At 46.9% G+C, this 26,608-nt stretch overlaps 3 protein-coding genes across 4 annotated transcripts; 1 reads left to right on the forward strand and 2 right to left on the reverse strand.

The window, feature by feature from the left end:
* The first annotated feature begins 3,153 nt into the window (after positions 1-3,153).
* Positions 3,154-19,764, forward strand: LOC115768819. 2 transcript variants are annotated; one of them, XM_030713518.1, is made up of 8 exons: positions 3,154-3,183; positions 3,315-3,493; positions 5,275-5,484; positions 6,363-6,456; positions 6,524-12,740; positions 14,896-16,011; positions 16,887-17,572; positions 18,228-19,764. In XM_030713518.1, the coding sequence occupies exons 3-8, from the start codon at positions 5,294-5,296 to the stop codon at positions 19,542-19,544; spliced, it is 9,621 nt and encodes a 3,206-aa protein (XP_030569378.1). In that variant the 5' UTR covers positions 3,154-3,183; positions 3,315-3,493; positions 5,275-5,293; the 3' UTR covers positions 19,545-19,764. The 2 variants fall into 2 exon arrangements, with proteins under 2 accessions (XP_030569378.1, XP_030569377.1); XM_030713517.1 differs by lacking the exon at positions 3,154-3,183 and having other exon boundaries at positions 3,237-3,493.
* Positions 19,765-21,034: 1,270 nt separating this feature from the next.
* On the reverse strand, positions 21,035-21,523 carry LOC115768824. The gene is made up of 2 exons (XM_030713521.1): positions 21,344-21,523; positions 21,035-21,298 (listed from the first exon to the last, which is right to left on the reverse strand). Exons 1-2 carry the CDS (start codon positions 21,521-21,523, stop codon positions 21,035-21,037), a joined length of 444 nt encoding a protein of 147 aa, XP_030569381.1.
* A 987-nt stretch (positions 21,524-22,510) lies between these two features.
* LOC115768823 lies at positions 22,511-25,089 on the reverse strand. Its single transcript, XM_030713520.1, has 4 exons — positions 24,749-25,089; positions 24,464-24,678; positions 23,666-24,398; positions 22,511-23,606 (listed from the first exon to the last, which is right to left on the reverse strand). The coding sequence occupies exons 1-4, from the start codon at positions 24,922-24,924 to the stop codon at positions 23,360-23,362; spliced, it is 1,371 nt and encodes a 456-aa protein (XP_030569380.1). The 5' UTR covers positions 24,925-25,089; the 3' UTR covers positions 22,511-23,359.
* Positions 25,090-26,608: the final 1,519 nt, after the last annotated feature.

Here is a 26,608-nt window from a genome sequence, read left to right on the forward strand (position 1 = left end):
TGTGATCCTCATCGTCTTCTTATACAACTTTCGTACATTTCTTTCGTCCTTTCCAGGCAGAAGGTTGAAACGCGTGTGTCCAGAACATCCTTTCGAAGTGTAACCGAATCGTTCCTCTAATAGTGTTCTTAACGGTCCAAACCAAACCTTGTCTTCAAGCTCCGATCATGAACCTGGTTCCTTACATCTGTTAACCCAGGTCGTGAACCTGGTTCCTTACATCTGTTAACCCAGGTTTGGGTTCGCACCTTGGTTCGTCTTATTTCTTTTCATTTTCAACAGAGGAGTTTATTCAAATTTTCCCAAAGTATTCGTATCAACATTGATTGATTTCATTAAATTATCAAGATTTTTATACCCTGAACCCATTAAAAATGGGTATAAGGGTATATTGTATTTGTGCAAAATCCAAATGTATTTAACAGGCAGAAGGAAGCTTCTCCGACCCCATAAATTATATATATTCTTGATCAGCATCAATAGCCGAGTCGATCTAGCCATGTCCGTCTGTCTGTCCGTCCGTCCGTATGTATGAACGCAAGGATCTCAGAACCTATACGAGCTAGAGACTTGAAATTTTAGATGTAGGTGCTCCTAGTTCCCTCGCAGATCGAGTTTGTTTCCGATAATCGATAACTTACTCCGTTTCCAAGCAATCGATAAAAATCTATATCGAATCTCTAACGGTGTCGAACTCACAACTAACTTCAATCGACCAAACTATTTGTGATTGCCCCGCCAACCACACCTCGAACTGATTTTTAGCGCTAACCATGCAACAAACAGATGGGACAGCTAGAACAGAAAAGAGTAGCTACTCGTTTTCTGTGCGTCAGGTCCCGCATCGACTTCATTTTGGCCCGGGTCCGTAACTCTCTCACTTGCTCAGAGAGCAAGAGAGTTGGAGAGCCATATGCCTTTGTGTGATAGAATAGCATTGCCGACTTTTCTTTCGCTCCCACTACAGGAAACTGCTTTGACTTACTCTCAATGCTCTCTCAAGTGTTTGCCCACAAATTGTATCTTTCTCAAATTTCGGTCGCATTTCTTCCTTTTTGAAGAGACGAGTGATATGAAATAATGAAAGAGTTTGCCACATCGGTGAGGAAATGGTTATTGTTGTAAGGTAAAGGTGCCTAAGGTAACAGTTTTGGAACTTCGGAATTTCCAGTTGAATGACCAACACATCATGAACGCAGAACAAGATTCTACTATTCGCGACAGATGTCGCGAGGCAGTGGTTGGTTTGTCGAATGACTGTTGACCCTTACGCAGTAGCCATAAAATGAAAGATACCTGATCTGTATTTTGGTGACTCTTAAAACCTAAGAGATTTGCTCAAATAACCTGATTTCGATATTGCTTGAAAATGGAACACGTCGACTATCTGAAGCTCTAAAAGGCGCTGAGATAGCGTATAACATATATCCTGGATTTTGGTCAGTATCAATAGCCGAGTCGATCTGGACATGTCCATCTATCCGTGCGTCCGCACAAGTTTTTTTCGTATCATCAAGATATGAGATTCATTGGATATTCATATCCAAAGAATCGATAAAAATCGATAAGCGCATCATCAATAAGAAGAAACTTGGGGGTTTCTTCTTGTTGAACACTTCCGATTAAAGCACTTTTAATATTTTTCTATTTGGGATTAACTGGTTATGTATTTTACGGGCAATAGAAAGAGGTTACTCCGAAATTTCTGAATATATCAGTCGAATACTGTCTTCCTGATTATTGGACAGGTGGAATGTTTTTCCTAAATCTTAGAGAACTCAAACACAATTCTACCTAGCATTAAAATTGTGGGCTTTCTTTGAGGACAATAGAGAATATTTTGGCGATCAAAATATGTAAGGCTCAACTAGACATAGCCTCAGGTTTCGTGAGTTGTCGTGCGTCGGACTAGCAAGCGGGAAGATGGCGGTTCAAGTGCCGCCAAATAGGTCTTCAACAAATCCCGACAATTTACTTGCGTAACGTAGAGACCTGAGCGTCGGCACTTCGATGGCGAAGTCCGTGGTTCAAGCCCTGATGTTTGTCAGAAGACATAATTGGAGTGTTTCTTCGAATTCGATAAAAACGTTAAAGAAACCCTCTCGATACCCTTAGAAAATTTGAGTTGTTATGTTCTTAAAGAAATTGAAACAATAAGATAATAAATTTGCCAACATGAAAAAAACAGGACACATCAATGGAAGCAGCCTCGGGCTTATGTTTATGTTTCATCTTCTTCGCACACTACAATTCTTGAGAGATCGGATGCCAAATTCGAAAACTATTTGAAGTTGGCACAAATTACAAAAACTTTGAAATATCCAAGTGACCCATACAACGCCGGGTAATATACGCAGTAATTGCGCCTGTCACCAAACTAAACCAGAGCTGGAGCTGAGAAATGGTTCGAGGTTTCGAGAAAAAGAAGCAGATATCTTAACTGTAGTTCAAGCATAAGCATAAGCATACATATGAATGCTCATACACATATACACATGCAGGCGGACATATTTATGTTTGTGTGAGTGACGAAATTTCATGCACGCACACACACACACACATGCACACGCACCAAACCTGAAGGCGAAGGAAAGAAAATAGAAGAATGTGAAAAAATATTGGATTTGCGCATTTTCAAATTCAACAGATCTTTGGGAAGCGAACACAATTTTTCTACCCTGAGAGTGCCACGCACACACACTCACGCAAGCGCACACACAGAGACAAACACACATGTATCACATCAAAACAAAAACAGCGCGAACGCCAAGCGGCCAACTGCGGCAACAGCACGAAATCGAGCCAAACAAATCAACAACCAAAAGGGAACCGGAAAAAAAAAAGACGAACTGAAATGCGGCGAATTCGTTTGGCAGCATCAGCTGTCAGCAGCTGACGCCAAGCGTTGCGCGTTGCCACATATGCCCAATACCAATAATTATGCGAAATATATAAAATCAACATTTAATTGATAACCGCAAGAACTGGCATGCGCATTGAACATTGAACAATATGCAGTTTTATGATGTAAGTGTTGCCAGTGCAACTCTAATTATTGCACTAATTAATGTCTGAGCACGAGGTGGCAACTCGGTTTGGCCTGCACCATGCTTGTCTTTGACTCAATTGTCAGTCGCATTTTCACGACGTCGGAACAACGCATGAACAACACAAGCGCGTCGTGTGCGTTTGTTTTTTTTTTTTTTTTTTTTTTTTTTGTGTGTGTGTGACGCTTTCTTTTAAATTGTAAACACATTGTTTTTTATTTCGCCAATTTTTTTGTAATGTGCATTGTGGTTTGTTCTTACTTTTAGTTGTTGTGTAGTTCCTATCGAGTATTCGAGCATACGCGTTTTTAAACAAATGCCTTGCCGCTGCAAACGTCGCTGTCAATTGCCGTTGTTCCCTGTCGCCGCCGCTGACGCTGTTGCTTCCACTGGCAGCGGCTGCGCTGCCGCTGCCGCCGCCGCTGCTGCTGCTGCTGGACACAGTGGTGTGTACCAATACAAATAGGAATAAATATAAAGGAGCCAAAGCAAGCGCCTCTTATGCACATGTGTGCTCGCGCGCGCGTGTGTGTGTGTCTGTGTCTGTGCGTGTGTGCGTTTAATTGCATTGTAAGCTTGCATAGACACGTACCTGTATGGTTGACAATTAGTCCAGGTGTTGCACAGTTGCCAGGGACCGAAAGCTTGTCAAAGCTTCAAACGCAGCTTCCCACCTGTTTGCCCCAGGCAACATTATGCATGCACAATATTGAAAAGTCGTGTCATTGCCAGATCAAGGCCAAGAGGCACGCAAAGAGGTTACACTCCAGCCGCTCAGCACTTCTTGATGCGCATCAAGATCGTGACATCATATTCTATTCTATTGCAACTATCGATACCCAGTTCGATTCTTTTCCTTCCTAGTGTGAGCCCAAGTTTAAGAACAGTTTTCGAATTATTACAAAAAAAATTAAAAAAAGTGCAGCCATATGAAATTTCATCATTTTGCGCATTACGGAAAACAGTTTGATTTTAAATAACCTAAAAAAAATAGTGTGAAACATATGCGTTTTGTGCAGGACTACAATTTACGCCCACTTAAGGCGTGACGAGTCGAAATCTTACAAGGTCCTAGAGCTGGATTGAGGTCTTCTTAGAAGCATCTTTCAAAATTGACTGTAAACATCTGTTCACATCTTTCGTGTTGTCACTCGACTTGCAGATACCCTGTAACCAGCTGCCCGCCGTCGTAACTTAGTTTTTGTGCACCTATCCTAGGCAATGAAAAATCGGTGCTCTAATAACTTCTGTGCTCATTGTTAGGGCTTTAAATTGTTAATAATTTGTGTATAAAAAAAAAAAGTCGAAGAGGTATCTAGAAAAAAAACATAACCTTAAAAAGTCTGCCCAATTTAGTGTCAACCTCTTCAGATCTTCAGAGCTATGCTCAAAAAACCAGGGCTGCAAATCGATATTTGTGAGGTGTTACATTCTAATAATCTATACAAAAATTTTAGTTTTTCTACATACTATATGCATCTTCTAGAAACAATCTACAAAGTTCCATATATCGATATTTATTGCTATTGAGAATTTTGAAGAAGTTATATCTAAAAAAAAATACATAAGAAACTGTACCAAAGAGTCAGGAGTCAAGCTCGTAAGATAAACGGGAAATGCTCAAAAAAAAACTTTGACGAAAGATCGATAGGTATTTATTTTTGGAAAATGGCAAGAAGTATGAATTATTTAGAATGATTATACCCTAACTTTATATACAAGGCGGTGCGCCACAATACGAAATCCATATTTGTAGATTTTAAGGAAACGTAGAAAAAGGGTGGATTGTTAACATGAAATCTCAAAGCGCTGTAGTCTCTAAGATCTAAGTCTTTAAGTCGACTTTAAGTCGACTCAGCTTGTCGTCCTTTTAGTGAGTTGAAAGTTTTTCTTTGCTTTACATTTATTTTTCGTATAAAATGAGTTTCCACTTTAGAGATATTGTGAATTCACAGCTCAATGCTAATTGATATTACGTTAATCTAAAATACTTGTCAGTTTTTTGACAATACTCTATAAAGTTCTCTACTATCTTTGACAACTTCGCTAAAGACCTGATATATAACATATTCGATGCTCAAAAGAAAAATAGTTTTTTTTTTTTTCTGTGTTATTCAAAAAAGAATCTAGGTAAATGCTAGAAGTCTAAAGTGATTTGATTGAAAGTATAAAACATTTCACATAGTATTTTAATAAATTTCATATTCTTGTTTATTCCAATTTAAAGATTTATTACTTTAAGTTAAATGGCCGATGCAGATGATGTCAATAAGTTGGCCGGGCAGCGGGAGAAGAACACAGCGGTTCACATAGCCAAGGTCGAGGAACTGCGCGCCTGTGCGCCCTTCATCAAGAATGTGGTGAAAACCTATGGACGCCAGCTGGCCCAGGAGCAATATCGTAAGCTCAACATGCTCGTCGAGCTGCTGGAAAGCGAGTAAGTCCATATTCAATGATAATCATTGCCCGGCCTTGCCCGTGCAACGTTTTATGCTACCCATTTTAGACATTACCTTTTCACTAAGCACACGGTCGATCTTGATCTCGGCTTCTATTTAAAAATATGTGTGTAAAAACCGCATCAAATAAATTCCCACAAATGATCTTGAAGCCGTTCGAATGGTAAGCATAAAAAATAAAACGTTTTCCGCCAATTTTCCACTGTTTTGAGTGGAATCAGCTTGAAGCAATTCGGACAAAACCTAAAACTTCGCCCAACAAATCTTTGAATCGGTTTTTTCTCCAAGGAAGCTTGAATTCTGCGAAAAGTGTGAAACACGTCTCAAATGATTTTTCATATAAATTCTGGGAAATGAATCTAAGCGCGAAACGTCAAGCAACAAATCGTTAGGAATGCAATTTCCAAAAAGTGTGAAACACGCCTCAAATGAATTTAAACAAAGCTCAATGCAAATGAAATTCAGATCAAATCAAAAAAAAAAATTGCATACAAATGTTTTACGCGATTTTTCCACGCATGCGGGTGGAACAACACAGTGGAAATTTAAGCGAAGCTCTTAAGGCTTGATCATCAATCAGTCAGTCAGTCAGGACAAACAGTTTTATATAAACTCGAAAATGTGAGCAAGTGGAGTCTTATGTCCAGCTATATGTGAAGAACTTGCCGGTGCTACCTTCAGCATACTTTGCTATCCAGCTTTGGGCTGTGCGCAGCTTAAACTTGTTGCGAATTTTAAGGCATCAGGCAACGAAATACCTAAATGCGCGTAAAAACAAGCGCCACACCTTGTGTGCTGTACTTTGATGGCACATTAAATATGTTTTATATTGATTTTAAACATTCTTTGATTTTAGAATGCCCGCCGAGGATTTCTATCGTCGCTTTCCCGAGGAGAAGCTGAGCAAAATCGAGGGCGTCATTGATAAGCTGAAGGCCAAATTTGGTGCCGTACGTAAATGTCAAATGTAAACTAAAAGAACTTGACTTTAAAAACAAATTCAATTTCCATTTGCAGCTGCTAAATCCCAGCGAGATAATTGTCATTGATGCCGCGGAACCAAACGAGCTGCCAAGCACCTCAAAGGCAGCCCTCGAAGTTGTGCCCAAATCGAATCCAAGCGCAGCCAAACCCGCCGCCAAAGTTGTGACAGCGAATGGCACGGCGCCCTCGTCCAGGCTGGACGATGTGCATAGACCGAGTCCGGCTGCAGCCAAGAGATCCACGGGCTACGAGCGCAGATCGAATCCGCTCATGCCGAGCGCTTCGTTAAATGCAGACCTGAGCTCAACGCCCGCCGCCAAGGCGGACTTCGAGCGTAGAGCGCAGCCGACAGCCAGTCTGACCGTGGATCTAACCTCGCCCATTGGCAGCAGGCGGCAGGATTTCACCCGCAGAACCAATCAACTGACAGTCACAACAACAACACCGCCGCCCGCCGTTGCCAATGTGTGCAGTCCCCAGACGAGATCGCCCCTGATCGTATTCGAGCGTCGCTCGAATCCGCCGGCGCCGTCCGTCGAAGCATCGGCCAGCTCGGAGGCGGAACAATCGAAGCTCAAGTCGCTGGAGGAGGCGCGCAAAAAGCTGGCCGCGTTGCGCGGCAACAGCGACACAATTGCACCCCAGTTGGCCTCCAATTGCAATGATCCGCGCGGACGCAAGGCCGTCTATGCGAACAGCCGCTTGGAGCAGCGTTCGAGGTCGTCGTCTTTGTCGCCGCAACCGCCGCCGCCGGCGCTGTCGACGCGCACGTTTCCGACAGCCGGACGCAGCCAGACGCGTACTCCCGCCATGGTTAACATTCCACGTACTGCTGCTGCTGCTCCTTCTGCTGCACAGCACAACATTCCGACGCCGCTGCTGCGGACCCGGGCACCGCTAAATCTCAACACCTCGGCCGCTGTGGCCGCCGCTGCAGCGGCTGCTGCAGCTGCTGCCAGTGCCGACTTTCAGTGCAGTCCCAATGAGCCGCTGCAGGATTTCACTGAAATGCGGCGCTATAATAATACGGAGCTGCGGGATGCGCGCGATCCGCGCTGCAACAAGTGGGTCACCAACAACAACAACATCAATGTGCCATTGCTGGCAAACCCAACAGGAGCTCAGCAGCCGGACGGAGCAGCAGCAGCGGCAGCAGCAGCAGCAGGAGCTAATCATCAGTATCCGGGCGCAGTGCGTCGTCCGGCGCCCTACAAGGTCGTGCCGTACGCTGGCTTCGATGACGCGCCGCCTGGCCCCAACTGGCAGGCAGCCAATAAGAACAACAACAACTATAGCTATAACAACAACAACAGTTGGTCCAATAACAACCACAACAACAACAATAACAGTGTTTACAACAAGCCCAACGCCAGCTTTGGCTACCGCGGTGGCTTTCATCGCGGCGTTGGCCACAATGGCAATCCGCGCTTTCCCCCGCCCACGGCTACGGCTGTGCACGCCGAGCCGCGCACCTATCGCGAACATCGTGAGGCTAAGGCTGCAGCTGCCAAGTTGCAGGCGGAGAAGCAACGTCAACTGGAGGCAGCCGAAAAGCAGCGTCAAATCGAACACGAGACGCCGCCGGCGCCAAAGCAGGCAACGGTCGATGGTGATCGCGTCCAGCTGGATACATCGTATCGCGATGTGGCTGGAACGGCGACCAACAAGAAGCTCGATTTCAAAATACCCAAGAAGGTGCACGCGGCGGACAAGTCGTGCGGCGAGACGAGAGGAGAGACAAGAGGGCAGAAGGCTGATAGGACAAATAGGTCGGATGAAGTGCAGGAGGAGGAAGGGGAGGAGGAGGAGAACTGGAATGATATTGACGTCGAGCAGGAGACGTGCACGACGAAAGGTATTAATGGGGAATCGAAAAAGGCACAAAAGAAGGCAACGGATAGGTTAAATAAGGTAAATAAAACGGATAAAGTGAACAAAAAGGATAAGCCGGATAAGTTGGATAAGACTACAGATAAGACTATGGATAAGGCGGATAAATTGGATAAAGTGGCTAAGCCGGATAAAGCGAATAAGTCAATTAAAGCCGATAAGGCAGATAAAACGGAAATATTGGGTAAGACGGATAAAACAGATCAATTAGTGGATAGCACGGATAAAGCAGATAAGTCAAATAAAATTGATAAAACGGATAAATTGGATAAGAAACACAAGTCCGACAAGGAGCACGTGAAGCGCGACAAATCGAAGCACAGGGATAAGAAAGGCGAAATGGATAAGGATAAACGTGCGCAGAAAAAGGACAAAGCCAATGCGGATAAGCCCAAGGACCAAGAAGAAAAGGAGGCCAAGAAGCCAGATAACACGGATAATGTCGAGAACGAGCCGCCGGAAACGTCCGAAAAGCGCGCAGAGCCGGATGAGCAGCCGGAAAGACGCAAAACCAAAGGCAGCAGCAAAATGCCGGAGCAGGAGGATGGCGAGGAGCAAGAGCAAGTGGAGCCGGAGGCGGAGGCGGACAATGAGGACGCTATTGTCGATGTGGAGCAGCTGTCCGAAGAGACAAACTCCGAGCCAAAAGAGGCGAACAAAAAAGATGAGCCTGAACTCATGCCAAAGTTGCCCAAGCTAAAGGTGGTGCTTGGTCCCAATGCGCACACCATCACCATAATACCCAGATACGAGAATAACGACGAGCCAAAGGCTGTGGCGACGGAGCCGGAGGCGGAGACGGAACTGAAGCGGATCATGAAACGACGCAAATCGATGATGCCGCTGGCCAGCAAGCCGCTGGTTGACAAATCGGAGCTGTTCACGGGTAATAGTTTCGTCTACGAGGACGTTGTGGAGCACCAGCGTCAGCAGCAGGAACAGACGGAGCAGCAGGCGGAGGAGGAGGAGGCGTCGGAGGAGGCGTTAGATAGCAATGCCAGCCGGCGCGCGAACCGGCATCTGGCCAATATGTTCGAGAAGACGAACGACAATTGCAGCATCTCCACGCACAATATACTCGCCGGCAAGCGACGCTCCTGCTTCAATAATCTGGCCATGAACGAGACCCAGCTGAGTCGCAATGTCTTCGGCCTGGCGCCCGGCGTCAAGCCCAAACCAAAAGCCAAGCCCAAAGAGCAGGCGCCCGCAACGGCAGCTAAACGCAAGCGCGGCAGGCCGCCCAAGGCGGCGACGGAGGAGCGCGAGCAGCAGCCGGAGCAGCAGCAGCAGCAGGAGGAGGAGCAGCCGGAGCCGGAGCTGCCGCCTGCAAAGCGCGTCTGCAACGAACCGGCGGCTGCATTGCCACCGCCACGGCGCAAGCCCAAGCGCAGCGAGCTGGACAAGCTGAACGAGGACATTGCGCACATGTACTATGCGGACGATGTGATGCGTGCGACCGGCAGACGCGCCTGCACGGCACAAAAGCAAAAGCAGCAGAGGCAGCACAAGCAGCTGGCTGAGAGCGGCGCCTCCAGCCTGCGCAGCAGATCGAGCAGCGGCAGCTTTGCCAGCCACGCGGAGCTGGCGCCTTTCATACGCAACGTGGCGCGACGTGGTCGACGCTTTGGTGGCGCTGGTTCGGGTCCGGATCGGGCCAGTTTCAAGGTCAAGCAGCAGCTGCAGCTGGCGGAGCACACCAAGCGCTGTCTGGTGCGTTTGTCGCGCTGCGCCCAGCTGGAGCAGCTGCTCCGACAGAAGAAGCAGAAGCAGCAGACGACGACGACGAAGACAAGGAAGCGCTCGTCGAGCAAAGCGTCCGCGGCCAGCAGCAGCCCCATCAAGAACATAAATCCCTCGTGGCACGCCATGTCCACGGCGTTGAGCAGCTGCGTCATTTGTGCCAAGCTCTTGCGCTTCCCCCTGCTGCACTATGTGCAGCATCATGAGGAACATTTCGGTTCACGCCTGCCGCCGGGCATCCTGCAGCAGTTGCGCACGGGCCAGGATAATCGCCCCATTTACGGTCTATCGCTGGCCAGCGTGCAGGGCGTCCGATATGGCTACAAGTGTCCGTTTTGCCGCAAACATCTGCAGCTGACCAACACCAGCTGGGTGGAGCACTTCGCTCGGCATACGGGCGAACCGAATTTCCAGTGCTCGCGCTGCAAGGTGCCGCGGCATCGCCTCAACGAAATCGAACGCCATGTTGCAGGCTGCGGCGCCGGCGCCCGCGTCATTGTCAACAACAATTACAGCTGCCGGCTGCCGATACGGATTCATGTATGTCATCTGTGCGATTTCGTGCAGCTCAATCGACAGAATCTGGAGCGGCACTGGAAGCATCAGCATGCGTTTACGGACGAGCCATTGGCTGGCCTCGGCCAGAAGCTGGTCATCTATCATACGGCCGGGGTGCCCATTGTCAAATCGCAGGCGCTGGCCAAGAATCTCTTGCGGCGACACAATGTCCAGGCCAATGAGGCGGGCAAGGCGAAGGCCAGCAAAAAGAACAACAAGAAGAAGCAGCAGCAGCAAAAGCCCAAGCAGCCGACCAAGGTGGAGCCGGAGCCGGAGCAGGAGGTAGAGCCGGAGGCGCAGCTGGATGATGAAAACTCGTCGGCGTGCGTAGATGTGCTGACCATGCCGCCGCCCACGCTGCCGGAGGAGGATCAGCTGCTGGTGCTCAACGAGTGCAAGCTCGAGCAGGAGGAGGAACAGCGCCAGCAGCAACAGCAACAGCAGCAGCAGCAGGTGGAGCCAGAACTAGAACCGGAGCAGCTGCAGCTGCAGCCGGACGATAATCTGTCCGGCATCGGCTCGGATGGCTCCGACAATGAAAAAGACCACGACGAGGGCATGAACACGCCCAAACAGCGCGACGAATGGATCGATGTCGAGTGCAGCAGCGGCAGCGTCCAACGCCAGAAGTCCATCTTTCGCAATTTCCACAAATTCTGCAGCAAACTGGGCAACGGCAGCCCCGCCAGCAAAACGAGCAGCAAGTCGACCAAGTCCGCGGCGAGCAGCTGCTGCGATGGCGACGTCGCCGACTTGGATTCCGTGCAAATGCCCGCTCAGGCAACCACGCCTACGCCTACGCCCACGCTAACCCAGCAGTTCAGCGTGGAGAATGTGGCGTATCGTTTGCGTTCAACGACGGAGCAACAACAAGAACCGCAAGCCGCTTACTATTGCAAGCAGCCCGACTGCAAGTTCCTGTTCTCTAACGAGCTGGAGGGCCTGGAGAATCATTTTGCTCGCGAGCATCCGCTGGTGCGCTGGAGCGGACACTGCGCCAGCTGTACGGAGCAGCCGCAGCCGGAGCTGCAGCTGGAGCAGCAGCTGACCATAAGCGCGGAGCTGCAGCATCTGGTCAGCCGGCACATGGCAGTTCCAGTTGCGGCACAAACGGAGCCCGTCCTGCCTAAGCTGCGCGTGCGTCGCTTTACCGGAGATCGTCTGGCGGCCGAGCCGGAAGCGTTGCCAACAGCAGCCCAGCTGGAGCCGGAGCTAGACCCCGAGCTGGACCCGGAGCTAATACAGTTTAGTCAAGCCAATACGAATACGATGCTGCGCGAGTTGCTCGTCGCCGAGCCGCGTCCGCCCAGCCAGCAGCAGTTGGAGCCAAGCGAGTTGCCAGCCGCGGCGCCCACCTTGAAGCCAACGGTCGTCAATCATGCGTCTGAGCTGGGCCTGGCCATCAATCAGGTGTACAGCCTTGCCGAAGGTGTGCCGCCCCAGCTGGCCGGTGAAACGTTGCCGCTGCCCGCCATAACCAATGGCCGATACGTGCTCACCCAGAACGTGCCGCAGCACTCGGCCGCCGAGATTAACATCACCATCGAGCCACAGCAGCCGCAGGAGACGCCGGAAAGCGCCGCCAATTGGCGCACCAAGCGTCTTGTGGCGGATCGTTTTCGTTGCATGGCGGCCAATTGCAACTTCTGTGCGCACACGGTCCTCTGCATACGGGAGCACATGAAGTTCCATTGCTATAGCTTCGGCAGCAAGGATTATCTGCAGTGCGCCTATTGCCCGCACATTGGCAGGGATGTGGATGACTTTGTGCATCATGGGGTCATCGAGCACGGACTCGCCTCGCGCTCCGAGCTGCAGGAGTCTAACGTTTCGCCGGCCACGCCAACCACGGCCACGTCGGTCAGTCAGCGTATTCGCGATCTGCTCAATCAGCGCAGTGGCCCGAGCTCCTCGACGGCGACAACAACAGCCACAGTTTCGCTAGCCTCGACAGCTGTTGACGCAGCTGTTCCGCCCTCAACCTACTTCGGGGCATTGCGGGACACCAACACACCCATATCCAGTGTGTTGGAGGAGCTGCTCAAAAACACCGGCTATGATGGTTAGTAAGCAATTCCTTAAGCTTAAGTTGCAATTGTTGGGAGCATGCGGCTTGCCAGGCAGCTCAAAGTGGAAGCTCTCTGATTAGTTGCGTTCCAGGATTTTCCGGGCATAGTGCAACAATGCGGTTTAATAGTGCGGAAGGACCTGAAAGATGGAAGATCAATTGGGCATTCTCGCTGAACGGCTTTCCCCATGTTTTTCGTATTATAATTTTGTCTCGAAATGTGTAACGCATAGAAGGAGACATCTCCGAAACATATGTCGAATGGTTATAGCCGTATTCCCCTATTCATCTGTCTCTTTCCCTGCTAGTCTCTCCGTTTTGCATAGATCCGTCATTCTGTTGCGGGCAGTACATAGGTCGCACCTGATCAAACCACAAGATCGTTGTCTGTTCGTCCGCCGGTCGGCCTCTTTCTATGCGAGCTAGTGCGTTTGTTTTAATCTTCTCTATTCAAGAAAATTGTGGTTGAAGATTGCTAAATTCTTCGCCGAAGTACATTGGAGTATAAGTATGTTACATCAAGCATGATTTAAATAGATGATGATGTAAGAGATATCATCAAGAGTCTGCTGGACACTAAGAGCCCAGCCTTACTCGACCCTGCTTTGGAACAGAAGTCGGAATACGGGCAGATATAAGATATATAGTGAGTGACCCTCCTTGTGTGCGGATCGCTTAACTTCTGACCTTGTTGACAACGTTCGTAACATGAGAGTCGTACTTATGTAATCATAATGTACGATCAAGAACTACGCTTAGATCATTGACTTTATTGTCTGTATAGCTGTGGGAAAACAAAAGGGTCATTCGCTGAAAATGGTTGATGCTAGCTTAAATGTGGAATATGGTTTCTGCTGAGAGAGATCCCTGCTTTGTGGCTTAGTAGAGCTGTTAGGGATCAAGGTCATGCGGAGGATTGAAGCAAAAGGGTCATTCGCTGATACTAAAGTTGATGCTAAATATGGAATATGGTTCCTTGTGAGAGATTCCTGCATTGTGGCTAAGTAGAGCTGTGAGGGATCAAGGCAGGTTGTTTGATGGATTGGCATAGGATTTCAGGTTAACCCAACTGCATTACATTCTCACAAATTGTAAGCGATCGCAAGGATGGTTGGGAGTGGCTATTGCTTTGTTGTAAAGTAACTTGTTATACGTGGAGTGTGTTAAAATCTCCTTATATCATGTGGATTAATAAAATACTTCGTCTAAAGCGTAAGTCTCCCAGCTCCTTGACAAAGTTAGCAGTAGAAGTTTTGCTCACCAAAGTTGCCCTTAAAGCAGGATGCTGCTCTCTTATAAAGTTTCCCTTTCTCTCTCCACTTGCATGGATTGAAAAAGGATGTCATTGAGCATCCTAGCTTAGCTACACCCCAAGACTAACTACAACCTATCCAAGCTGTGCAAGACACGGAAAAGCGTTTATCTATGCTATTACTGGAAGATAAACAAGTAAGAGGTTCTAGTCAGGAGCTCCCGACTAGGCGATACCCTGAACCCTCTTCTTTCAACATATATATTCTATTTAAGATGCTATATGTCAAGTTTGGTGACTCTAGCTCTTATTATTTACCAAAATTGCCCAAAAAACAGGATATCGATATCGATTTTTATCGATTGCTTGGAAACGGAGTAAGTCATCGATTATCGGAAACAAACTCGATCTGAGCGGGAGGACCTAGGAGGACCTACATCTAAATTTTCAGTCTCTAGCTCTTGTAGGCTCTGAGATCCTTGCGTTCATACATACGGACAGACAGACAGACGGACATGGCTAGACCGACTCGGCTATTGATGCTGATTAAGAATATATATACTTTATGGGATCGGAGATGCTTCCTTCTGCCTGTTATACACATTTGGATTTTGCACAAATACAATATACCCTTATAAAAAGTGGAAAACCTTAGCTGCATTTCGCTGAAGTCCATGGGGCAAGTCTAATCGCATCAACTAGTTAGACCCATAAGCAAGTAGTTAAGGGTTTTATTCATTAGCTCTAACTAAAATACGCTTTTCGGAATGTAATGGAAGATTTCGTTATATTTACTGTTTGGGGATTATGTTTGGGTTACCCGAAAGGAATTTGATTTAAAGTAATCCAATCCGGGCCGCAAAACTAACCTCAATTCAAATTCAAATTCGATTCCAGATAACAAGCTATATGCTTGCCCCTTCAAGGCGTGTAGCGTGCCGCTGACGGAAGACGCGTTTGTCAATCATGTGCTATTCCACATGGCCAGCAATCCGAATATTGGTGCGCTTACGTGCAAGTTTTGCCGACAAACCTTTGAGCGTCCGCCATCGTTGCGGACGCATCTGCAGCAGATGCATGCACGGCACAATTACTTTTGCAGCATTTGCCTGGAAACGACGACGAATCGCAGGCTAATGCATCAGCATCTGTCCAAACAGCATGGCGAGCAATATCGTCTGGTCAATTGCCAGCAGCAGTTCATTGAGCTGCCCACGCAGCCGGAGGATCAGCCGGCAGAGCATGGCAGCGTGGTGGCAAAGCGTTGGGTTTGCGCCGTCGAGCAGCCCTTTGGCAAAAAGCAAATGGAAGACTTTGTCAATAAGCTGCTGGACGAATGGCTGTGCCGTCGCCAGGGCACCAAGACCATCTATCGACCCTCGGAGCTGAGTCTGCTGCCGCGCCAGCGCGCATTCGCACAGATGATGACGTGCGGCGAATGCCAGTTCCAGTCGCAGCAATACAAACAACTGCACAACCATCTCCAGCAGCACAGGGAGCAGGCGGTGATCGTCGCCTACCATGCCAAGCCGACGACCAAACGGCCACCAACCACCAGCGAGGCAGCTAACACCACGCCGTCGGAGCCGGCTAGTTCGACAAACGCAGCCGCCAGTGAACATGAAACGCCGGGCAGCCGTGTGCCACGCATTCCCAAATGGAGTTATGTGCCGAGGGCGGAGCGCTTCGTTTGCTGCATTGCCGAATGCCGTGTCCATCTGGCCACGGAGTCGGCGTTGCGTCAACATTTCATGACGGAGCACAGCTATGAGCAGCTGTACAAGTGCTTCCACTGCCAAGCTGAGGACAAGTTGACCAGCCTTGATAAACTGCTCGAGCATTATGCCTATCACAAGCGATTCATTTACCAGTGCGGCCTGTGCGCTGCGTTCCATCCCAAGCGGCTCTTCATCGAGCGACACATTCAGCGGCATATTGGACAGAATGTCGACCTTGTCATCCACAGGCGCAGCGACAGCTCCCTCAACAGCGAGATCCGTTGGATTAAGTCATGTGAGTACAAAAGTCGGGAACGGCATATATTGGAACTTTCCTTTTATCTAGATAAGATCCATTGAACCATTAAAAAGGGGGTTAAAGGATTATTTATTAGGACAATAAGCCTTGTCTGTTTGTCTTCCTACGATCGCATCGAACTTGAGATCAGATCGATAGTTATCGATTTTGTGCCGCATTGAACTTGAAATCAGATCGATAAGTATCGATTTTGTGCCGCAGTGAACTTGAGCTCAGATCGATAGTTATCGATTTCGTGCCAGCAACTCAACTCGAAACTTATTGGCCTCTTCAATATTTGAATCTTTCTTTTTGGAAGAATGGAATCTTAATGCCCTGGCCCACGGAATTCAGTTAGGTTCTCAAAGCTCGGCAAGCGCGTGGTAGGATCTCCCAGTAGCGTTATAGAATTCCTGATCCCTAGAAGTAGTTGCCCGTCCGAGAGTCCATAGAAGAAGCATCTGTAATTATTCCGATCGCCAACCAGCAAATAGGTTTCTCTTAAGAGGTTTATCTCAACAAATTCATGACACCCCAATCCCTCATCCGAATCCCTCCTCTGCGATAATTGGAACATAGGTATACCAATAACCAGTTGCAAGCTCCTATTCTGAAGACATTTCAAGCTTGCAAGCCCAACAGACTTGACTTAGTTCGAGGGATTACTAGACTAGACTCTCCAGAGGCTCACATGCATCTGGATCCTTTGTCTCCTACATGCAATTCGTTTCCTGTTTCCTTTTGCCTAATAGATATCATCCGTTGTCGGCTTCCTTTATGGATTTTTCGTGGTCTGGGAAGAAACGAAAGAAGCATCAATTAATTATGGTCGCTATTCAGAACATTGAAACTGAACTCATTTAAATTTTCAGCCCTGGGTATACGCACCAACCCAGACGATTGGCTATGCAATCTGTGCACCGCGGTGGTGGCCAGCCAGAGCCAGATATTGGCCCACATGGAACAGGTGCACGGACGCAAGCATCAGTTCAGCTGTCCGTTTTGCACAGTGTGCGACAAGGATGTGACGGCAATGATGCAGCATATGCGACGCGAACATCCCGAGAAGCGGGTGCAACCGATTAAAAACTATCAGCGATGCAAGATGAAGAACTGGCATACGTTGGGCTTCTATTGCAATTCGTGCGACGGCGCGGCCAACAACTACCAGCGCATGCGTAAGCACTGCGAGATCCGGCATAAGGTTGGATTTCAATATAAATGCGCCCACTGCACGCAGGGGCATGCCTTGGAGCGTGTCATCATAACCCATATGCACGAGAATCATGCCGGCAAAAAGGGACTTGTCCATCAGCAGTTCGAGCGGGTGGCCAACGAGATGCCCGACGACGATTATTGGGCTATGGCCCATCCTTTCGATACATCGATAAGCACGACGCCCAGCAACAACAGCAGCTGCTGCAATAACAACAACAACAATGACAACAGTAATAACAACAAAACCTGCACCGTCACCAGCAACAACAGTTTCCCCAATGAGCCCACTATTATCGATGAGATCGAGCTGTTTTCGTCGGATGAAGAGACTTATGAACAGGTAAGCTGCATTTTTACTCGCTATGCGCCATTTAAATTGTTGTGCGTTTCATAGTCGTGAGCCTTGGTCCGGTCAACTAGCATCTGCGTTGCCTACTCCGCACTATTAATCGATCGTTGTTCGTGCGTTTCATAGACGTGAGCCTTTGTCAGACCAACTATCATCTAACTATCCGTTGCTTACTCCGCACTATTAATCGATACTTATCGTACTTTTGAGCCATTGTATCGATCTCTATGCTTGCGTACATTTACTTAATAATCAAGCAAACGGTCACACTGACCCAGTTTTAGTTCAAATGCATAAAGATGACAGAAAAATCTTTCGGAAACTAAACTGCATAGTTTTTATTTTTTATTTAATAACTGATTTTCCTTCTTAAAATATATGTTAATACCCTGCACCCATTATAAAAGTTCCATGCACATTCACAAAATGGTCAAAAGACGGCATTAATTACATTTATTCTCGATAAGTCGCAAGATCGATATTTATGCACTGAGAATTACATAAAGATTGGATTATAATCATGGAAGTTGATCAAAACTGCGTTCTTTATAAGTATTATGTTGCAAAGGGGAAGAAGAGACACAGCTGCAGCGTTGTTAACAATTATCGACCTATCGATTAATCGATACTTTTCGTTTGCTTGCAGAGAACATACGAATTCACCTGCTCCCACTGCAACGAGACGAGCAGCGATGTCGTTGAGCTGCGCACCCAACATTGGGCGGAGAAGCATGCGGAGCATCCATTTTATTTCAGCGTACAGCCGCAACTGCGCTGTCCGGAATGCCGGAATTTTGTTGGCAATGCGAAATCGCTGCTGGAGAATCATCTGCCCAATGTGCATTCCATACGCAATCTGGTGGCCTGCGATGTGAACAAGCCGAACGAGTGCGCGTTCTGCCATCATCGTTACCAGGGCTGGTTGGGTCTGGCCCAGCATATGGTGACCGAGGCGCATTTGTCCAACGATCTAAAGTCCCTCAAGGATCGGGAACTGAACGAACTGCTCAAGCTGGGCGCCGTCAGGGAGTCACGGGAGTCGCCCGGCGAATATCCCAACGAGTATTATCAGTGCAACATGTGCCGCGTGATAATGCCCACAAATGTGGCAATGGCGCAGCACGGACGTGTGGAGCACAGCGAATCACCGGAACGTTTCTGTTTCCGTCAGGTCAAGGATCTGCTCATCTTTCACTGCTCCTTTTGCATGTTCGCCTCGACCACGGAAATGGAAACGCTGCGTCACATGCTCGATCATTATAAGAAATTCCGGCATTGCAATTTCTGTCAGGCCATTCAAAGTGATGGCTTCGATGAGTATATTCAGCATTGTTATACGTTCCATCGGGATGCTGTGCATCGCTTTCAGGAGGTTCATCCGTATACGGATCTGAAAAAGTTCCTAATGCAGGTGCTCTATCAATTCCAAAACGGCCTGATCATCAGCAAGAGCAGCCTGCGCCGCACACGCTTCCAGGACGAACGCTCCATGCTCAAATTGTACACGGAACTGATGCGCAAGGCCCAACAGCCGCCGATACCGCGTCTGCTCATCAGCCAGCTGCTCAATCGCAATGTCACGGCCACTATAACGTCCAATGGCCGACAGCTGGAGCAGCAGCCCGTGGAGCCGTCTGCCAAGCTAACCAAGCGGCGCAAGACTCTCAATCCCGATGATCTGAATGCTCGCCTTAATGCCACGCCCCCGCAGCCGCAGCCGGCGCAAGCTAATAGCCGCAGCTCAGTCATCAATTGGCATACATCCTTCACCGGCAATCAGGCAGCTTCTGCTGCTTCTGCTACTGCCACGCCCACATCCACTACCTCGGCAGCTAGGACATCGACACCGCCGTTGTCCAACCTCGAGCGGATCCTGAAGCGTCGCAGCACATTTGTGGACATCGGGCAGCTGGCAACGACGCCTGGCCTAAAACGCGGCTGCCCGCCAGATCGTGATGCCTAGACGGACGCCAGCCAGCTCCATTTCTAATTGTATATCCCCCCACTCCCCCGCCCAGCAATACGTGAAGACGTTCCAAGGACTGCCAACAGTATTTTGGCCAATTGTAAACGTGACATGATAATAATGTTACCTAGATTTAAGGAATATGTATTGATAATAAATATTCGATTCCAATGGCAACGACTGTGCCGTCAGAGTGCAGACAAACAGTCCACATTATGAACAAGAAAATCGACTATGTTTCTATTGCTGTATACCCTGTAAATAACCAAAATGTGACAAGGTACGATAAACTTGTAATTCTAAGAGCAGAGAGAGAGGAGAGATGGAGAGAGAGAGATATATATATAGATACATAAATAGACTTTCCATACGCCTGTGCGTCAATCATCAGTCAGTAATCAATCACACGTAAAAACAAGTAAGAGGCTTAAGTCGAGAGCTCCCGACTAGGGAAGACCCTGAACCCTCTTCCAACATCAAATGCATAAATATATTCTATTTTAGAAGCTATATGCCAAGTTTGCTGACTCTGGCTCTTATTATTTACCAAAATTGCCCAAAAAACAGGATATCGATATCGATTTTTATCGATTGCTTGGAAACGGAGTAAGTTATCGATTATCGGAAGCAAACTCCATTTGCGCTGGCACTAAGAGGACCTACATCTGAAATTTCAAGTCTCTAGCTCTTGTAGGTTCTGAGATCCTTGCGTTCATACATACGGACGGACGGACGAGTTATGCCGTTTTGGAACGTCATATCTCCAAGAGGAGTTATGTCGTTTTGGAACGTCATATCTCCAAGAGGAGTTATGTCGTTTTGGAACGTCATATCTCCAAGAGGAGTTATGTCGTTTTGGAACGTCATATCTCCAAGAGGAGTTATGTCGTTTTGGAACGTCATATCATCAATCGGTCAGTCAATCAATCACACAATTCAATTAAGAACCAACTTATTATCTTTTCCCTCTTTCTAACGCTTTCAGTGGTATCTCTTGTATCCAGGCTTGACAGAGCGTATGCTTGCCCAGTGCATCAATCATCAATCAATCAGTCAGTCAATCAACCGAAGAAATGCATCTAATATCTCGGATAAGAATTTCAGCGTGCTTTCTGCTTGCTGGCATTAAAGTACAAAAGCTGAGCGTTGGCGTCTGCCTGGCCTGTGCGTCAATCATCAATCGGTCAGTCAATCAATCACACAATTCAATTAAGAACCAATTTATTATCTTTTCTCTCTTTCTAACGCTTTCAGTGGTATCTCTTGTATCCAGGTTTGGCAGAGCGTATGCTTGCCCAGTGCGTCAATCATCAATCAATCAGTCAGTCAATCAACCGAAGAGATGCATTTAATATCTCGGATAAGACTTTCAGCATGCTTTCTGCTTGCTTGTTGGCGTCTGCCTGGCCTGTGCGTCAATCATCAATCGGTCAGTCAGTCAATCAATCAATCAATCAATCATATAACAAAAAAGGAGCATAGTTTTTTTAGCGTGTATTCTGTTTGCAGGCATTGTGGTACAACAACTGAAAGGTGGGCGTCTCCTTGCCCCGTTGCCGCGCGACATTGGCGCAGCGCAGCTGATTGAAGAACTCGCAGGGCGTGGCATAGGTGATCAGCTCGTCGTTGCGACTGACGCAAACGGGCCGATAATAGCGCGGGCAGCTGAACTCGCAGCTGTTCTCATCCAGGCCGATGGCATCGATGTTATTGCCAAGGGATTGTGCCGGCGCCTCCTCCTCCTCCTCCTCCTCCTCCTCCTCCTCCTCCTCATCCTCATCCTTCTCATCATCTACATCCAGGTACTGCGCATCTTCGTCGTCCTCCTCATCCGCCGCCTGCCCGCTGTTGGGCTGCAAGTATATATCCTCGCTGCCAGCTGTGGCATAGTCGTCCAGCTCCGTGGAAAGCTGCTCGGCAGCTGCTGCTGTGCTGGCCAGCAGGGTCATCAATAGCCAGGCTGCCATTGAACGCATCTTGGACGCCGCCTTCAACCAATTTGGAACTGTGCTCCTAATCTGCGACTCGTTCGCATTTTATAGACCGCATTGACAGCCAACAGTTGTGCAAATAAAAAAGCCAAAAAAAAACACTTTGAGCCACATGTGAAACAATTCTTAAAGCTATTTTTTGTTGTGGCTTTAGATAAATATTCAAATGTGAATCAAGGGCAGCTTTTGACTCGACTGATAGCTGCTCGAATGTCGCGTACTGCCCCGCCAATTGTCAGGAAAACGCTTTGCAGTGAATCATTCGGAGCCTCAACGAACTGGGCTGCCAGTTGAGCTAAGCTATGGAGAGCTAATGCATTCAAATCGGACGGATCCTAGAAATACCAAGAAGAGCAACCCATCTATAATTCGATTTTTGTTTAGAATAGCTCAAGGTCGCAATAGAAATCTATCTTATATGTGAATTAGAAGTTGGAAATGCGTGAAACGGGCAGAGGAAAGCATTTTCCAACATTTACAGGGTATTTATGCGTCGAGCTGAGTCGAGCCAGCGATCTACAAAAGATAGTTACATGTAATATGAAATCCAAATGCTTCGATAACAAATGGAGAATGAGCTTAGCAGTAAATCCTTTCACTGTAATCGATTAATATCGATTTTTGTTGATAAAGATATATTTGATCGATAACTGTCGATTTGTATCGATAGCTATTGATTTGTATTGATAAATATCGATTTTTTCGATTACTATCGATTTGTATCGATATATATCGATCTCGAACCATGACATTTTTAGCATAAATCGCTGGCATATACAATATAATATATCAATAATATAAAATACAATTTGAGAATATTTCACTTGCAACAGAAATGAAAGTATATAAAATATGCCAACAATTGCGAGCTAGCTAATCTTTGGAATATTGCAATCGATCACTTTATAAGCGATAATTATTTAATCTTTCGACACATCGTTAAAGCCTGTTGCTAACTTAAACACAGTTGAATGTGCGTAAACGTATTTAATTCATGATTACACTTTTCCATTTGTTTGTAAATAGCAATAAATGTGTAAATATGTGCGCATAGTTTGCCTTTAAAGACATCACAAAATATGTTTCCAATTGCACTTGAATATCGTTAACAAACAGATTATTGCATATGCGCATATGTATGTGTATATATGTATATATATATATAGTAAAATAAGCCTGTTCCGAAGTCCTTTTCAATGTTCTGAACTCCTAAATTTTGACAATTTGGTGAGCTTATTTAGATAGTTTGGCATTAAGGCACATTTTGTTTCATTTTCACTTGTTTCTAACCACAAATTATCGTGTTACAAATAATGTACAGTTATGCAAGTGTTCCATTCAAACACTTTTTGTTCAATTCTTTCGTTCTGAAATTTAGCTTAAACATTATTTGGCATTTATATACAACAATTTGCACTTGTTTTTCTTATAAAATGAAATGAAAACTGGCTTAACAATTATGTTCCACTTTCAAGTGTTTCTTTTTCTACGAGACATTATTGAATGGAACAAAGCTATAAATGGAAGTTTTCTTTACAATTACAAGCAAATGGCGTTTCATTTTCACGTGTTTCTTTAAATACACGAAACCAATTTTTGTTTCGTTTCAATTCCACGCGTTTTTGGAATGTAAAGTGTTGGCACAGCGCCTTGCATAACATTTGATGTTAACATGAATGGAATTCGGAATGGAGCTAATTGATAAGAATGCAGAGCAGGCATCCATTTTTGGGTAATTTGATAACAGGTTTAGATAGTGCGCGTGGAACATGTGAGACAAGGCTGATAAGTGAAACAATTTGTGCTGATTGCAGCTCGGAATCAAATCCAGTCCATGTAGCCCTGCTCGAAGGCGTGACGCAACACATCGAGTATCTGGCGATTGGCCGCATCGCCGGCAATGTTCATGGACAGCTCGTAGAACTCGGCGCCGTGCATGTCCGTCTCGAACAGCTTGGAGAGCCGATCGCAATCGGCCTCGCTGCCCAGCAGCCAGGGCATGAAGTGCATGCAGACCATGACGCCGTAGAAGGCGTAGCGTTTGAAGTGCGCCTCGAAGCGCTCGTAGCTGGCGAGGATTAGACATGGTTAGGCTAAATACGGGCCTTAATAGCATCTGCTACGCACCTGTAATCGCTGAGCAGCTGATTGATTTTCTCCTCGGACAGCGTGTCGTGATTCCGCTGCAGCACCAGCTCCAGCGTATCGTGCATATGCTGATGGTATAGACGCAACAGCCGGGCAAAGATTGTGGCACGCTCCGCGGCCGGCGTGTTCATGTACAGAAAGAAGCTTAGATCTATGGCGACGGTGCTGTAGCGCATCTCCTGAAAATCGATCATCCGGATGTCGTCCACTTTGCCCTCGGCATCCTCATGGAAGAGCACATTGTTGCGATTGAAGTCGCCGTGCAAGAACGTGCTGAAATGCGATTCCGGCTGCGTTTCATCCAAGGCGTGGCTGCGTATATGCTCCAGCAGCTCCACGGGCTGCCCGAAGTACTTGTCGCGCAGTCGCTGCAGCGCCTCCGCGAAGCGTGCATCCTGCGGCTGCAGCAGCTGATCGCGACAGCGATCGTAGAACGCATAGAAGCGATCGAAGGCGACGCGATAGAGCACCGCATACAGATTGGGTGCATTCGCCTCGAACACAAACGGCAACGTGATGAGCTCGCCGCGCAGGCGCTCGTGCAGATGCGGCTCCAGTATGCGCAGGGCATAGCCCAGTGCATGATACGGGCCCAATATGCGGCACATGGCCTCTAGCTGGTCCGAGCGCAGCGTCAGCCGCGGCCCCAGCTCATAGCCCGACGGCTTCAGATGCTGCAGCGCCAGCACCGACTCCTTGGCCGTGCCCAAACCTGTCGCATATATATATACAGAGTCAAACGTGAGTGCAACAAGGCAGCTAACTGACGACGCTCACCCTCTACCAGTCCGAACTTGGCGCAATAGGTGCGCGGCACCAGCTGCTCGACCAGATCCGTGTTCAGTTTGCTGCTGCGCAACAGATTCTCGTAGGCGGGCAGCAGCTCCGCATAGACAAAGATCTCGTTGGCGAACTGGGTGTAGGACTTGCTGGACTCACGGAACTCGGGGCTGCCCTTCATGAACTTGACCAGCACCAGCTCCTGGCGGGCGCTGTAAGAGATTATCAAAGGGAAGCGAGACTTTTTGCCAGCCTTGGGGGATTCAATTATGCCACACCCACTTGCCGGCGATTTTCATGTCCAGCTGCACTGTGTAGAGCGCCGACATGAAGCCGTCGAGCCCATTGGAGCACTGGATGCTGTGCGAGTCGAGAACCGCATCTTTGCCGAAATATTTGTAGATATCGTACACCAGATATCTTTCCATGTAGTCCAATTGTTGCTGTTGCGTCGACATTTTGATCGGTTCGCCTGCTTTGCTTGCACTGCGCTGTTTAACTTTCGCTTAATCGGCTTTTTATAGCTGCGTTTAATTATCTCAAGTACACGTATGTACGGTATTTCGTATCTGGATTTAGCTGCGATCGCGTATCGCCAAATTTCGTTTCTTTTTTTTTCTTCTCTTTTGTTTGTTTCAAACTGAAACTCGTTTTGCAGCGTTGCATCGGGTTATCGTTATCGATAACGCTGAAGATGTGCGTCCCGCGCAACGATTCACATTTGAGCGCCAATTCAAATGCGAGATATTTACCCGCATTTTATTTGAATTTGTTGTTGCAAATAAATTCAATTTTTTAGAAGACGTTTTGTTAGTTTCTTGGCTGATGGATATACAGTGAGTGCTCTTATAAGAATAAGAAACGCATCCTTAAATAAATTAGCTACCTTAACATAAATGGACTACCTTCATAAGAAATTTTCTTGCAATTGTTAATTTTCTCAAACTTATTAGTTGAGCGTTCTTCTTCTCACTAGTAAGAAAATTCATTCTATAAATGGTTATTTTTCAAATTGTTTGCTTGATTTTCAATTCTAATTTTATTTACTCAAATTATCGGCAACAAAAATTTGAATATTAAAAAAAAAAAACACCATACAATTACATCAACATATTTTGTGACAAATTTATTTAATATTATTAAGTTATATTAAGAAATTATAATCACATTTATTTTGCATCTAACGTTGCATGATGCTATTGTCATGCATGCACGGCCCTGTGTATCGATATGTTTGCGATGAATCGATAGCACACGCTGAAGTCCTGGCAGCGCAGTTATTGGCGATTGCCAGCCCTGCTCTTGTGGAGTTTATGAAAATAAAACAAAAACTGTTCAAAAAACGAAAAGTCTTAAGCATAGTAGTGAAAAATTGTGCATTAGCATATGCGCATGCATCAACATATGTACATATGTCGTATGCATGAGTGCAAGCAGTAAATCAGCATAGCGTGAGTGTTGGTGCGTCGGGCGTGTTTTGTGGGCGCAGTGTTGTCAGCTTCTGGTTGCAAGAAAAGATGGAAAAATGAAATAAAAGTGGCAAAACAAGCGTCAATTTTGAGCCATGTTTTTTTTAGCCGCTTAGCAAATACAGTCAAGTGGGCATGTGTGCAGCGTTCAGTTGACAACACTGGTGCATTGCCCGGTTGCCAACCAAAGCCAAATAATAAAATCAAAACAAGTATACCAGCAAATAATGAGCAGCGTGTGTGTGTGTGTGCTGGTGTTAGTGTTGGTTTGTGTGTGTGTGTGTGCGTCAACGCTACGAAAGGAGCTACAAAGCGTGCGAGCAAATAAACGTGCTGGAAATACATAAATGCACAGCAACGCTGCTCAACACTGTCGCTATCGCTGCTGCTGCTGCTGCATTTAACAGCACTGTTTCCACACACTACATATAGTATTTTTTTGTATTTTCCATGCCGCTGGTATTTTTGTATTTTCCATTTCTCTTCATTTTCGTTTTGCTCTTTGGTACGTACAGACGTGTGAGCGCGCGTTTTTTTTTTGTCGCCATCGTCGTCTGTTGTCGTCATTTCGTCGTTTCGTGTGTGGCAACAAAATATATTTCAGGCTATTTAAATCAATTAAGCCAACCAACAACAAGTTAAAGCATATGTGAAAACGCATTTAATTAACATT

This window comes from Drosophila novamexicana, unplaced genomic scaffold (genome assembly GCF_003285875.2).
Source record: "Drosophila novamexicana strain 15010-1031.04,08,12 unplaced genomic scaffold, DnovRS2.1 tig00002045-arrow-arrow-pilon, whole genome shotgun sequence".
Taxonomy (NCBI): domain Eukaryota; kingdom Metazoa; phylum Arthropoda; class Insecta; order Diptera; family Drosophilidae; genus Drosophila; species Drosophila novamexicana.

Excerpts from the sequence above, each read along its gene's own strand:
- LOC115768819 (XM_030713518.1), top strand. The coding sequence starts at position 5,294 with ATGGCCGATGCAGATGATGTCAATAAGTTGGCCGGGCAGCGGGAGAAG. Across the intron at positions 6,457-6,523 it reads TGAAGGCCAAATTTGGTGCC|CTGCTAAATCCCAGCGAGAT; the intron begins GTACGTAAATGT and ends TTCCATTTGCAG. Across the intron at positions 16,012-16,886 it reads GATCCGTTGGATTAAGTCAT|CCCTGGGTATACGCACCAAC; the intron begins GTGAGTACAAAA and ends TTAAATTTTCAG.
- LOC115768824 (XM_030713521.1), bottom strand. The coding sequence starts at position 21,523 with ATGCGTTCAATGGCAGCCTGGCTATTGATGACCCTGCTGGCCAGCACA. Across the intron at positions 21,299-21,343 it reads AAGATGCGCAGTACCTGGAT|GAGGAGGAGGAGGAGGAGGC; the intron begins GTAGATGATGAG and ends GAGGAGGAGGAG.
- LOC115768823 (XM_030713520.1), bottom strand. The coding sequence starts at position 24,924 with ATGTCGACGCAACAGCAACAATTGGACTACATGGAAAGATATCTGGTG. Across the intron at positions 24,399-24,463 it reads CAAGTTCGGACTGGTAGAGG|GTTTGGGCACGGCCAAGGAG; the intron begins GTGAGCGTCGTC and ends TATATGCGACAG. Across the intron at positions 23,607-23,665 it reads CAGCTGCTCAGCGATTACAG|CTACGAGCGCTTCGAGGCGC; the intron begins GTGCGTAGCAGA and ends AATCCTCGCCAG.